This window comes from Gopherus flavomarginatus, chromosome 3 (genome assembly GCF_025201925.1).
Source record: "Gopherus flavomarginatus isolate rGopFla2 chromosome 3, rGopFla2.mat.asm, whole genome shotgun sequence".
In the NCBI taxonomy this organism is placed as follows: Eukaryota; Metazoa; Chordata; order Testudines; family Testudinidae; genus Gopherus; species Gopherus flavomarginatus.
The window spans coordinates 98,181,388-98,196,223 of NC_066619.1; the positions used below are offsets into that span (position 1 = coordinate 98,181,388).

The following is a 14,836-nucleotide window of genomic DNA, read 5'->3' on the forward strand; positions in this document are numbered from 1 at the left end:
ATACAACATACTCAAACTATTCTTTTTTGCCTACACACATTCACCTTTTTGAAAGGATCATGAGTTTCACAGTGTTCTTTTCTGCTTTGGCAGTTTGTCCAACACACAAACGTCTGTAAATGAATGCTGACAACTCTTATGATCATGGGACAATTGTATTTTTAACATAAAATATCCCATTGTCAGTTTCACAAAAACGAAGCCCAGGTATAAGCATAAAGAAGATAATACCATGACCACCACCACATAAAACAGCATATCAAACTTTTCCAGCTGTTATAATTAGCAGTTGTATGTCAGTCATAAGAGAGGAGCTTTCATAACTGAATGAATATGCTACATAGCTTTTACTACATATACAGTATATTAAATGCTTCAGTAATCATCTTTCATGAAAGAATTTACAGTAAAAAATAGAGATCAGAATAAAGCTGAAGATAACCATGTGTAATGGCACTCAAGAGTCCAATTCTCCACTGCCTAGTAGTGTAATGAGACAGCTATGCAAACTGGGTACTAAACATTACAGGCAAAATGGCTTAAACTCACAGTCCAGGGAGAAGTGGTGGCTTTAAGGTGGCTTTAATTTGTCTGTGTCCTTCCAGTTCTGAGCTGCTATGTCCCCCAGCATAAAAAAACTCAGAATGAGGACAACTGCCCAAGTTACGACAGTTTGTCATCAACTGCCTATGGGAAGCAACACTGCCCAGGATCTTTGCTGGCAAACATACCATATCCCTGGTTTTGTGAAGGAGGCCTCTGAAAAAACAGCCTGCAGATGATCTTCTTCAGAAATTGCAGTTTCCTTTTATAGGCTACGTCTTCACTACCTGCCATACCGGTGGGTAGCAATCGATTTCTCGGGGATCGATATATCGCGTCTCATCTAGACGCGATATATCGATCCCCGAAAGCGCTCATATAGATTCCGGAACTCCACCAACCCGAACGGAGTGCGGACATCGATCCCGCGCCGTGAGGACGGTGAGTAATTTGATCTTAGATACTTCGACTTCAGCACATAGCTGAAGTTGCGTATCTGAGATCGATTTTCCCCCGTAGTGTAGAGCAACCCATAGTTAGTAGCCATATAGTTGTTTAGTATATTGAAGTTTTTCAGAACAAAATAAAGAACATCAAATTGCATAATATTATTTACTGTTAGTTAACACATCTGAACCAAATCATTCACAATATTTGATAATACATTTAATTACACAGTAGTCTTGGACAATCACAAAAACAAGCAGAACAAACTACATAAGGCCTTAAAATTAGAAGCACAGTGCATATTGTTGGATTACTAGGTTTACAAATTAGGCTACATATAATTAAGTTTGTCATTATCTTTCATAGTTTTATTCAAGCAAAACTCATTCAAGGGAAAGGCAACTTACAAAATTTATTTCACTAAGAGTTAATACAAAAAAGTGTCAACATTCTCCTTCACTGTTCAGGAGCAGATTAGTAAAATTCTCATACAGTAATAAAAACAATAGGTTGCAGGCTCATAAACACCCAAAAGTAAACCTGAACTGACAACGGCAAACTTGCATTTTGTTCATTACAAAGTTAGACAAAACTTCCAGGATTCCTTCTATCCATATACTGCATCTCTATAGAATAGAGATTTAAAACTAGCTCTAAATACCTTACTGGTTTCAAATAAACCACTAAAATATTTAGTCAGACCTCAGTAGTGAGCATGTGAATGAAATTTGTTATAACAGTGGTATTTTAGGACTTCATTTTACAGAATAACCTGTTTAGCTAAGCAACAGATGAGTGGGCAGATTTAAACCTCATCTTCCAAGTTAAAAAACAAAACAAATTAACCACAAGACATCAGATATAATGCACGATAGCACAAAAAAAAAAAAAAGCTTGTTTTGACCCACTCCCTATAAAACAGGGCCTGGGCCAATTCCAGTGAGTGTTTATGTTTTCATTACATATTTGCTTAAATCTCATGGCTATTGGTATTTTTACAAGTACAGCTGTTTACAAGTCTGATTTTTAGTGTACACCTGTGCAACAGAATAAGTCACAGTACATTTTGAGATGTTTAAAAAATTTATAAATTTGATATGCTAAAGCATTTGGCAACACTTTTACAGCATCTGATTTTACATAATTAAAATTTCATACAGTACTCCTTGTGATATTTTGTACATCTAAAAAGAAAAAACTCACACATAGTATACGAACTACAGAAGCTGAACTGCATGATCGTGTTATTCCAGTTTATAATACTGGTATTAAAACCTTCATTACTTATGTTCACAAATCATTACCTGTACATTTATGAAGGCAACTGACATGATTTGAAAACAAAACCTTCAGGTTTTATGTTAGTATTTATCAAAGTGTGCAGTTCTGCAGTGAAATGAAAAAGCATGTAAATATATAAAGTACTTTACAAATTCACCAGTTCCTGTGATACAAACTGTTTTAATCGTTCAAGGTACTGTCCATAAAGCTCCACATCATTATGGCCTGCTCCTTCTACCCACAGTGGCTCTACAGGTCTCTGGCAACGCTCAAATAATGCTAAGCCATGCGAAAAGTCAATTACTTCATCTTCAGTCCCATGGATTATTAACACTGGCGATGTTATTTTAGAAATTTTGTCAATGCTGCAAGAAAAGAGATACAAACATGAACACAGAACAGTCAACTTTACACACTTAACCTTCAAGAAAAAGACTCTTAGGCTATGTCTACACTTAAACCGGTACAGCACAGCTCTGGTGCTTCAGTGTAGCCAGTTGCTATAGCAACGGGAAGAGTTCTCCCATTGCTGTAGTTAATCCACCACCTAGCAGTAGCTAGGTTGATAGAAGAATTATTCCATTGACCTAATGGTGTATACATCAAGGTTTAGGTGAGCTTAACTATATTGCTCAGGGGTGTGGATTTTTCACAACTCTGAGGCTACGTCTAGACTACCCGCCGTATCGGCGGGTTAAAATCGATTGCTCGGGGATTGATATATTGCGTCTCATCTAGACACGATATATCGATCCCCGAGCACGCTTATATCGATTCCGGAACTCCACCAACCCCAACGGAGTTGCAGAATCGACAGGGGGAGCCGCGGACATCGATCCCGCGCAGTGAGGACGGGTGAGTAATCCGATCTTCGATATTCGACTTCAGCTACGTTATTCACGTAGCTGAAGTTGCGTATCTAAGATTGATTTCCCCCCGTAGTGTAGACCAGCCCTGAATGCCATAGCTTGGCCAACTTAACTTGTTAGTTTAGACCTGTCCTTAGGCTATGGCTGCGCTATGAACTAGAGGTGAAATTCCTTTGCCTATGTACACGTGCTAGCTTGATGAGAATTAGGAATGAGCAAGTATAAACAGCAGTGTAGCTGCAGTAGCATGGGTAGCAGCAATGAGGGAACAGCTTTTCCCAGCCCTTGCTGGTCTGAACCACAGACTCAAGACGACACTTTATTCAGAGCCAACAATACACCGGCCAGGACCACTCACTAGTATCATTACATGGTTATATTTGGGACAGTTATATTTTTCCCCTGACTTTTTAATACAAAGATACCCATAAAACTGATTAGCAATATAAAACATTCACAAGTGTGTGAATCAAGCATTATAAAAACATTTTTAATTTTATAAACTACTGTTAATCTTTTTTCATGTATTCAAATGTTTCTGGATTCATCAGCTCTTGATTCATTCTTTGTACATAAGAACGGCCATAGTAGGTCAGACCAAAGGTCCATCTAGCCCAGTATCTCTCTTCCAACCAGTGGCCAATGCCAAGTGCCCAGAGGGAATGAACAGAACAGGTAATCATCAAATGATCCATTTCCTGTTGCTCACTCCCAGCTTCAGGCAAACAAATTACGTAATTAGAGGATACTACCATTTTTAACATTACCTTAAAGAACTGCCAAGAATTTGCAGGATTACTTTCTTTCCTATTCTGAGAATGTCAGTGTGACGTTGCATTCTATATGATTTTATAAATATATGCTAATGAGTGAATATAATGTAACTGGAATATGCTTCATGCAAAAGATCTCTTGTAAGGTATCATTACAAAGCTTATAATCTACTGAGTGTGGTCATCCTAGTTGTATAAATGTATCACTCTTACATTTCATACTTCTAGTTTCAGATACAACTCTGAAGGCCTATTGTAATTATGCAAAGTGTGGGCCATTAATGGTAGTTTGGAATCTTGATGGCTCCCATCAACCTGGACAACTGACTGTGGATGGCTTTGTTTGCAGGCAAGCCTTCCTGTGAGTCAGGCTGGGAGGAATGAAGGCTTTAAGTCTTACAGTGACATGTGATCATGTCACCTGAACTAGAATCCATATTTAACCTGGTGTCTTTCCATTCAGAAGGAGGGGGTGGGAACCCAGAGAGGGACAAAGCATTCCCGCCTTATGCAAAAGACACATAAATGGGTGGAACAGAACAAAAGGAGAGCCTGTCATGAAGAATCCTCTAGCTACCACTTGAGCTAGAACAAGAGCTGTACCAGGAGAAAGAATTGTGCCCAGGCCTGGAAGGTGTCCAGTCGGGGGAGGGGGAGACACACCTTACTGAAGCATCTCTGAGGGTGAGATTATCTGTATTCAGTTTGATTAGACATAGATTTGTGCATTTTATTTTATTTTGCTTGGTAATTTTATTTTATTTTGCTTGGTAACTTACTTTGTTCTGTCTATCACTACTTGGAACCACTTAAATCCTACTTTTTGTATTTAATACAAATCACTTTTTACTTATTGACTCAGAGTATGTATTAATACCTGGGGGAGAAAACAGCTGTGCATACCTCTGTATCAGTATTATAGAGGGTGAACAATTCATGAGTTTACCCTGTATAAGCTTATACTGGGTAAAATGTATTTATTTGGGTTTAGACCTCACTGGGAGTTGGGCATCTGAGTGTTAAAGACAAGAACACTTCTGTTAGCTGCTTTCAGTTAAGTCTGCAGCTTTGGGGCAAGTAATTCAGACCCTGGGTCTTTGCTGGAGCAGATGGGCGTGTCTGGCTCAGCAAGACAGGGTGCGGGGTCCCGAGCTGGCACGGAAAGCAGGAGCATAAGTAGTCCTGGCACATCAGTTGGCAGCTCCCAAGGGGGGTTCTGTGATCTAACCCATCACAATTAGTAGCAACTTACTTTGGGAATGCATCAAAGCAGTAGGTCTTCTTTGTATCAGGAAAGGCTACTCGCATTCCCGAGGTCAAAGGAGAATGAAGAATTACAGCAGCACTCTCATATCGAGCAGCGAGATCCACAGAGGGTACCGTTCCTATACTTTGGCCATATATAATCACATTTTCAGGGCGGATTCCGTACCTATAAAATTAAGTGTGTTAAAAACTGGTATACACTAAAATAAACTGAATTGGTTTTGTTATATGAATTAGGCAGAAAAATGATATTTGTGGATCAAAATTTACCAAGTAGGATGAACAAAAGTGACTAGCAAGAGAATCAGATATCGTAGTTGTAATATTGCTTTTCTGTACTTCAATCTTCCACTTTTGTCCGACTTAAAGTTTTGACAGTAAAGCTTTTCTACTACCAGTTTTGTATTTGGCAAACATTTTTGTCTTATGTCTGGAAAGATACTGAAATATGGCTTTTTTGTTTAAAGGATACATGTATGCAATAGCACCATGGATAAAGTCAGGAGAACTCTGGAATCAAGTCCACTAGTTATCCTGCTACAGAAAACAGAAGTGTTTGTTGTATTCCAAGATGACAAGGTATTTTAAAATCAAGGCAGCTTTCTACATAAGGTTTAACAAAGTTAGGGACATGCCAAATTAGGGACAAAATTTTTTTTTATTTATTTTTTTTTAAAACAAAGAACTTAAATATGTTTAACAATAAAGCCGAGTGGCAACAAAAAAGGCTCAAGATGCTGTCACAGTCCATTTTCTTCCCCACTATACTTAAGTTATGGATAGGGCCCTACCAAAATTCAAAATTCATTTTGGTCAATTTCATGGCCACAGGATTTAAAAAAAAAAAAAAAATTCATGATTTCAGATATTTAAATCTAAAATTTCATGGTGTTGTAATTGTAGGGGTCCTGACCCCTAAAGGAGTTGTGTGCGTGAGTGTGTGTGTGTGTGTGGGGGGGGTCTCAAGGTTATTATAGAGGGGGTTGTGGTACTGTTAGCTACCCTTAATTCTGTGCTGCTGCTGGCGCTGCCGTCAGAGCTGGGCAGCTAGAGAGTGGCAACTGGTGGCTGGCATCCCAGCTCTGACTGCAGAGCCTCCACCAGCAATAGCACAGACGTAAGAGTGGCATGATATGGTATTGCCTCCCTTACTTCTGTACCGCTGCTGATGGGACACTGCCTTTGGGGCAGGGCAGCCGAAGAAGGCAGTGCAGAAGAAAGGATGGTAATACTGGGACCCCTGCCCACCCCTCCCCCCAAATAACCTTGCAGCTCCCTTTTGAGTCAGGAATTTGAGAAACACTGGTCGCCCCTGTGAAATCTGTATAGTATAGGGTAAAAACACACAAAAGACCAGATTTAACAGGAGGAAACCAGATTTCACAGGCCATGACATGTTTATGGCTTTGAATTTGGTAGGGCCCTAGTTATGGATAATGTCATCTTTTATTGGTGTAAACTTTATAGACATCTGATATTGACTTCAAAAATTTAGTAAATAATCTACTTTTGTTAAATGGTTATATAGTCTGTTCCCACCCCTTTTATAAAATATCAAGGTAGAAGTATTTCATTAAGCGCTATTCCATTTGCCACAAACTTGTGTAACAAACACTGTACAAAACAGCTGTTAATACCTGATATACAGCAAACATGGGATGCTGAAGAAGATGGTCAGTTACAACATTACTCAGCCACTCTTAATTTTAAAACAAATTACTTACAAGTAAAATGAACCATCACCTGAAGCATCACCTTGTTAAACCACAAACCCAACTCTCAAATACAATCCTCCTACACAAAGGAAATGTCAAATTTCAGCTCATCCAAATTAGTACCACAAAATTTTAAACTCGAGAAAAAAAGGCTTATAATTCGGACTTGAAAAAAATTACCAGATACCAACCAGCCAAAGAACATTGAAAAATTATGCATGTTCCCTCAGGTCAGATTAAGGAACAAGGCCCTGGAGAGGTGCCCAGGACGCTCCCTATTTCAAAAGAGGTTGGTGCTATAATTGCAAAGTGAGTGCTGTTTCTGGATCCTGCTCAGTCCGCTCCATCTTTCATATTGGCTTTCCAGTCTCTCTCACAGATTATCAACCTTTGTCACTCTCACTGGAAGAGAGAAAGCATTCTCTGATATCCAAGAGCTTCTTCACTCAGTTTAGAATACAACCCATTTTATGGAATGACACGTTCAATTCTGGTCACCCTGTCTCAAAAATATGTAGCAGAAATAGAAATGGTTCAGAGCCAGATGATGAAACGGTGGAATGGAAAACACTTCACATTAAGGGAGATGTCAAAATACTCAAACTGTTCAGTTCAGAGAACAAATAATGGAGGGACGTGATAAATATATAAATAATGATTGGTACAGACAAAGTGGACTTGGTACTCCGATTCAGTTGTTCTCATAATGCAACAATAAGAAGACATTCAATGAAACTGACAGGCAACAAATTTAAAACTGATGACAGGAAGTATTTTTGCAAACCACACTATTAGTCTGTTAATTCATCCTCATCAGATACCACTGAGGCCAAGATCTTAGGAAGATTAAAAAAAAAAACACTGCAAGTTTATATGAATAGTAAGAACATCCAGCTATGTTACATCGGATTTTAGAAAAACCTTAACATTTGGAAGCATATAAAACTTTCATGCTTCATTCAAGGAATAAGCTAACTATTAACTGACTTCCTGTATGGGCTGGTTACTCCATAATTGTTCAATTTGAGGTTTCTTGCATCTCTCTCTGAGGCATTAGGTAACTGGTCAGAGACCGGATACTGTAACAGATTAACTACTGATCTAGATAAGGGAGAGCTTGGATGCATGTTCAGGGATTCCATCCTTCATACCGTCTCTGGTTAGGTGTCCAATATATATGTTAAGCCCCCTCTCACTGAACCCTATTTAGCTGCTCTAAGCCAAAAGATCCTCCCTTTCTGTTCCTCCCATGCATCCCAGAGCCTCCTAGACACTGTACTAAGAGTTCATGTCTCAGCTACTCTATTTCGTGGCGGCTGTGAGATGGTATCTCCATTTTAAGTTCTGTTCTCCAGTAAACTGCTTTAGTGTGTGCCTCTGCTGCAGCTTAGTTTTCTCCACGCAGAGTGGGGAAATTTGAGAGTTTCACTTCTGCATAACAAAACTGGCAAGACTAATTAGTTTTCACTCTGCTGCAGCTTTGCAAAGCTGTGAGCAGCAGCAGGGGCACTGGAGCTTAGGAAGAGAGCACAACATTTGTTTATGCTAGTTGCTACTAGCATACTCAATTGCGTGACAACCAACTATTCTTGTTATATAGGGATGTTATAAATTATTCCTATCGCCACCTTCTAGGAAGAAGAAGATGCCCATTTGTCTGTGATGACAAAAATCGCAGTGAGCTGGGCTCTGCTCATTCATAGACCATTATGATAATCTGTCAAACTGCACAATACACTATACAATTTTGTGCAGTAGTTCCTTTAATCAAGCCATTATTTCTGGTCAATCTGATTCAAAGACTTGAAGTGACTGAGAATCTACTTTTGGTACATATAACACCCATTTTACAAATAGAGAACAAGGGAAATAGACTCAATGATCTGTCCAAAGCCACACAGGCAGACTATAACAGAGCCAGAACCCAGACTTTTGCTGCCCTAACCAGAAGGCGTCCGGTGCCACACCCTTCTATATCACTCACTTCCCATAAGAGCATAGCCACAGAAAAGCAGTTAATGAACTGGTGCTTGGAAGCATTAAAGGGGAAAGAAAGAAATGAGCACTAATTGCCATGATCAGTACTCCTCCCATCCTCGGCCAGAGGTACACAGCTCTTTACAGTCTGACTGCTAGGAAGTTCATTGAAGAAACATGAGGGCTTGGCAGAGAGAACTTGTCAAACTGAAGAAAGGGGTTAACTGAAGCTGAATTAGAATAGGCAGGTACAGAGCACAGAAGAAACTAGTGGGAATAGATGGGAAGTAGTAGACAGAGTAATGGAGAAAAAGGAAATTATAAAATGGATTTGAAAATGAGAGTTGCCCTATCTAGTTTTCCCTTTGGAAGACAGAATGAGCAAATGTGCACAGAAAAAAATCCAAATAAGAGGCTAACACAAAATAAAAACCAAACAGCATAAATAGAAAAGAAAACAAACAAACAAACAAAACCAACCAACAACCCGCCCCCCCCCAAAAAAAAAACTACCACACACCTCACACCCCAGAAGAGAAAGAGTAGGACAAACAGAAGCTTTAAAGTAGTGTATTTTTAGAATATAATCAGAAAACAGAAAAATGGTGAGAAAAAAATAGCTAAGGGTTTTTTTTTTAAAAAAGGTTTTAATAAAACAGTATTTCACCATTTAATACAATTTCTAAAAAGGAGGGTCATTTTTACAACATGTTGAAATAGTGGTATCAAATGTTTAGACATCCCCCCCACATTGTGTAACATTAATACTCTGAAAAAAATGCCTGCCAGTATGTTTTAAAGTAGTCCTGTCTGCCTTCGAAAAATAAAACGCAGAGCTCCTCTTGAAGACATGAGAAGCCACGCCCTTTAGGAACTCAGCTTTAATTTTCATAACTGATACAGTAGTATGGTGTACATTTGCACTGGTATTTGTAAAACATTTTTATTATACCAATTCAATACATACAGAAGTTAGGCTAAGTATACATGACAAACTTTTGTCAGCATAGCTATGCTGGTCAGAAGTCTCTAGCCTCTAGCATACATGCAGTAATACTGGCCAAACTGCTCTTTTAGTTGTATAGCTTATTTTGTTGGGAAGGTGACCAGGGGACTGTGTTTGGTGGTATAAAACTGTATCCACATGAGGAGCACTTTGCCAGTATAGAATACCGGTAAAACTATACCAGCAAAGCGCTTCTAAAAGGTAAACCTGGCCTTAGTATCAGGCACTTGTGAACATATACCTAGCCAGATACTTTGGGAAGCTTATCTGGGAAGATGGGTATTTAAAGTAGAAGGTGAAGCTACATAGACAGATTCTCTATTGCATTCAAGATCAACTTAGCACGGCAAAGAAAGGACACACAGGTAGCTTGTTTTGGCTCCCTGATTCTGTCTAGGTTGTCCTTGATCCCAGTGTCAGCCAGAACAGCACAGGGACAACTTTTAGGAAAGTTAGGTCTACCAGCTGAGAAGAGCTGAAGCACTGGCCATGCCCCCTCATATATTTGGCCTATGGGAGAAGTAGAGGGATAGAAGCCTGCTACACTGACTTTACACCAGCTGAGAACACTCATACCAGGGGAGTTCTCAGCTGAACCGACAACTAGTTTCACCCCTTTGTATCACTGAAGCTATGCAAAGGGATCAGAAAGGGAAGAATCTGGCCCACGTTATACAAACACATACAAACACACGGAAACCAAAGTACTTCAAACATCAAGTGCCTTAAACAATTTCCCAATTATCCAAGCCAGAAAACTCTGCATTTAAACACAGAAGCTAGTAGTCAAAATATAAAACAGAAAGCTAGCAAAATGGGTATAGAGCAACCAGATATCAATTTAAAAATGACTTCACATTGTAAAAATAAAACAGATTTCATCTGACTCCCCAGACTTCAGAAATTAGGATGTAAATCCAGTGTTCCTTTTTGACATGGCCAGCTGTGGAGTATATAAAGTATTGCCCTACTACAGCAACATATTGGCTAGAAATGCACCAAAAAACTAAAAGATGCATCCTTAGAGCCCATCTATGTTTTCGATTATTCTGAAATATGATCTCACCCATTATTCAGGGAAATAGTAATTATGATTATAGCTACATGTGTAATTCTTGAACACTGGGAAGAATAAGACACCCAGACATAAGGAACGGCTGAAGGACCAAATCCATTTTATCAGCTATAAGACAAAATGGGAAATACATCCTGGAATCACTTCCCAAACGTCCATCATGCAGACAATACACAATTACGTATTTTGATGTACCAGTAAAATTTATCTACACTAAAGACCCACTCTGTTATTTCTGTGTATATACACGTGAATATCTAAGCACCTACCCATAATTTTCTCATTTCCTTATTCTGCAATTATATAATTGTTTAGATGTAAGGTAAGGCAATCTCAAAAACCCCTGCCAACATTTATTGCAATAGTTGACTGACTGATGTATGCTATACCAGTGGTTCTCAAACTTTTGTACTGGTGATCCCTTTTACAGAGCAAGCCTGAGTGCGACCCTCCCCCCCCTTATAAATATATATATAAAAGTGTTTTTAATTTAACACCATTATACATGCTGGAGGCAAAGCAGGGTTTGGGGTGGAGGTTGAGAGCTCATGACTCCCCATGTAATAACCTCGCAACCCCGAGGGTTCTGAACCTGAGTTTGAGAACTCATGTACTATACAAACTCTCAGTAAAGAACCTATAGAATCCTCGAACAAATAACATGGACTGTGTTTAATTTATTGCATTGAGAAATTTCTCATGATATCTATTTTTTAAAAATTAAGGTCCTTCTACCAAAAATGTAAATGAAAGCTCAAATTATTACACAGAATTAAACACATTTTTAGTGGGTAAATTTCCCACTTTTCCCTTGTTGTTCCCAAGTTTTTAACAATCCTTTCATTTGGCTAAGGGATCTGGCCACAACTATAAGCTGGGAAAAGTAGTTCAAGAATAGTACAAAGTAATCTTTTCTCTGCAATGACTGGATGTAACGAAGTGAGACTATTCTTAATGTTCTCTCTGAATACTGTGTGGGTGCTTCTGTTTCCCCCTATGCATTTCTTAAGTATCTAGGTGGTGGGATAAAAGTGTGTGATTGTTGCAGAGCCTCAGAGGGCCAGTGCGAGGCTGTCTGGATAGAGAATGGCCGACACCCTGTCTCCTGATGGCCTAGGCCCCTCTTCTGCAAAGGTGCCAGCTGAAGGTACTGGAGAACAAAGATCAGGTTGCCTCCTGGCCTAGGAAAGAGACAAAGGCCAGAGGAGGGGCTGGAGACTTTCAGTTTGGAGCTGGCTGGGGAAAGAGAGGGAGGCCCACACCTGGAGTCTGGCCTCCCTGCCCCCAAGATGGACCTGACTTAGGGGTCCTGTTTCTGTACCTACAAGGTCTGTTTTAGACTGTGTTCCTATCATATAATAAACCTTCTGTTTTACCTGCTGGCTGAGAGAGTCATGGCTGACTGCGGAACTGGGGTGCAGGGCCCTCTGGCTTCCCCAGGAGCCCCACCTGTGCAGACTTGCTGTGGGAAGTGCACGGTTTAAGGGGTGATGCTGAATGCTCCAAGGTCAGACCAGGAAGGTTGACGCTATGTAAGTTTATTGCCCTGGAAACAGTATGCTCACAGAGAGGAGGCATGCTCCTTCAGAGTCCTGACTGGCTTTGTATGGAGTAGTTCCAGAGCATTGCCTGGTGACTCCGTGCACTGAACATACTGCCTCCTAAGCGTTCTCAGCTGCTACTGGCCTCAAAGTTTACAAACTGAAAGAGAAGCTACTTATCAGTAAGGTTAGCTCAGGAGCATTGCTGCCACTGCACATTCCCACATGTGACAAGTGGGATATACAAGAATGGAATTATACAAGCAGTGTCAGCTGGGGCCACATTTCCTTTCTACCTTCTCTTCTTGCTGTCCTTCAATGACAATACTTAATACTAGACTTCAAAGATTTGAAGAGAGGGTGGGGAGTGGACATAAACACTCTACGAGAACTACAGTTACTGTAAGTAACTTTCTTCTTCAAGGTGGCCTCTGTTTGCTCTGTTTCCACTTGTGGGCATTAAGTAAGCAGTACAATCTCCACTGAGGTTGGTGGAGAAGTTCTAATTTAACAGAGTACAGAAATAGCCTCCCAAATAGTGCATCAGTTTTGAGTGTCAAGTTGAGAGAGTATTAGTAAGAAATGACTAATACTATTCTCCCAAACTGGGCCTCAAATTTAGAGACTAAGTTGAGGGAAACATTGCCACTTAAAAAGCATACAGTTAATTAGCAGCTCTGAAGAATACTAAGATGATGATAGAACAAGAACATGCTATAGGAACTGCCATGTGTCTAGTTCTCCATATCTCCAAGAGGTTGAATACCTGCAACATCACAAGAGTAATACATAGTGTCAAACATTTGGACAACCTTTGGGCTGTGATTGGCAGATCCCTGGTTTTCCCTCATCTGCCTGAGAAGCATGGGGAAACTAGAAAATAAATTGTCTATGTAGGATCAAACTTTGGGCCCTTCAAACATCTAGAGTACAGAGTTTGAGCTCCTTTAAATATCAATGAGGTTAGGGGGAGATATAAACAGGCTAACTGCCCCACTTAAATAGAAATCAGGGGTCACTTTAGACAAGAATTATGAATAAAGACACAATCACCTTATTCTTATGGAACACAACACTGGATAAATAGAATCATATCACAAAACTTTGGACTGGTGTGATGGCTACGAAGATTATGGTCCTCAAAGATAGATGATACAGAGAACAGTTTGACTAAGGTTTGAACAGAGGCTGTGTCAGCTTTGTGAGAACAAAATTGAAGCCTACGGTGCAGGTGGTACAATACTCTCATCAATATGGGGTTACTGTAGAGTGAGTGAATACTGTCAACCCTTGCAGGAGGCTGAAAAACTGAGATAGCAGTAAAGTGCATCCTGATTCTTTTGGGGATGGCCTAGGAACAACATGGAATAAAGCTTTGATTTTGAAGAACATGGACAGGCTCATTTGCACCCATTCATAGAAAATCTAGGATAGCTGCCTGCAATCCCTGACTCCTCCTCAGGCAGAAATTTGGGCTGTACAATTTTTTTAAATGAGCTGAAAGAGACCACACTTGCAATACTGTCCACCCATGTTAGCATTGTTTGTGAAGGTATGCAAGGGCACGTAGGGTGTCAGATGACAAATTTTCTTTGGTTATTTACTTATTCCTGTGGGCCTGATGCCCTCAATAGTTTTCATGCTCGAAGGAAGGGGCTGAGGTGAAGCCAGCCTGGACTTCACTATATCGGCCCTTCATAGGCAATGAAAAGGCCACTCTTTCTGGTAAAAATATCTTCCCGTTAGATGCTACAAGTCCTTGACCACCAAGTAAAAAGGAAGGCATATTTATCTTCACTAGTGACATTAGTATAAATTTTGACTAGTGCACACCAAGGCATCTTCTGACCTTATAGAATGGAGACCATGGAATGTGTGGGGTACTCAGCAACTGAGAAGAAAGGGAATCCTTTCTGCTCATAAAGGAAGATGCGACAGCCTGGAGATTTTACGCTATTTTTCTTTCTTCTTTAAATTTGCTCTGCAGTAGGGAGACAAATGCTGGGGGTTCTGAGAGGTGGAGACATACTTCCCCTACCTCTGATTGACAGATTTCATCTGCCTCTAAGGCTATAGACTGAAGTATGCAATATCATGGATTTGTAGACCTCAATACAAACAAGAAAGCTTGTAGCGGTTTCTTAGCTACTATATCCATACTGTAATTTAATATTAAGATACAAAATTCTAATATTTTATATAGCTATTTATTTACAGACTTAATTTTACAGAAATAGGCTGGGGAGAAGATTCCCTATCAGGCAGCCAGCAAAGGGTGCCAAAAAGATCTTAAAGACTGCTTGTCACACTATGGGATGAAGCGCACACACTTTTTTTGGGGGG

General features: G+C 39.8%; 1 protein-coding gene across 2 annotated transcripts in view; it reads right to left on the reverse strand.

Moving 5' to 3' along the window:
- Positions 1 to 1,141: 1,141 nt before the first annotated feature.
- Positions 1,142 to 14,836, reverse strand: part of ABHD17B (abhydrolase domain containing 17B, depalmitoylase) — a 28,927-nt gene continuing 15,232 nt past the window's right edge. For both annotated transcript variants that reach the window (XM_050944220.1, XM_050944221.1), the window contains exons 3-4: positions 5,166 to 5,345; positions 1,142 to 2,636 (exon numbers count right to left, since the gene is read on the reverse strand). In XM_050944220.1, coding sequence (XP_050800177.1) covers positions 2,417 to 2,636; positions 5,166 to 5,345 — 400 coding nt within the window. In that variant the 3' untranslated portion in view covers positions 1,142 to 2,416. The remainder of the gene's footprint in view (positions 2,637 to 5,165; positions 5,346 to 14,836) is intronic.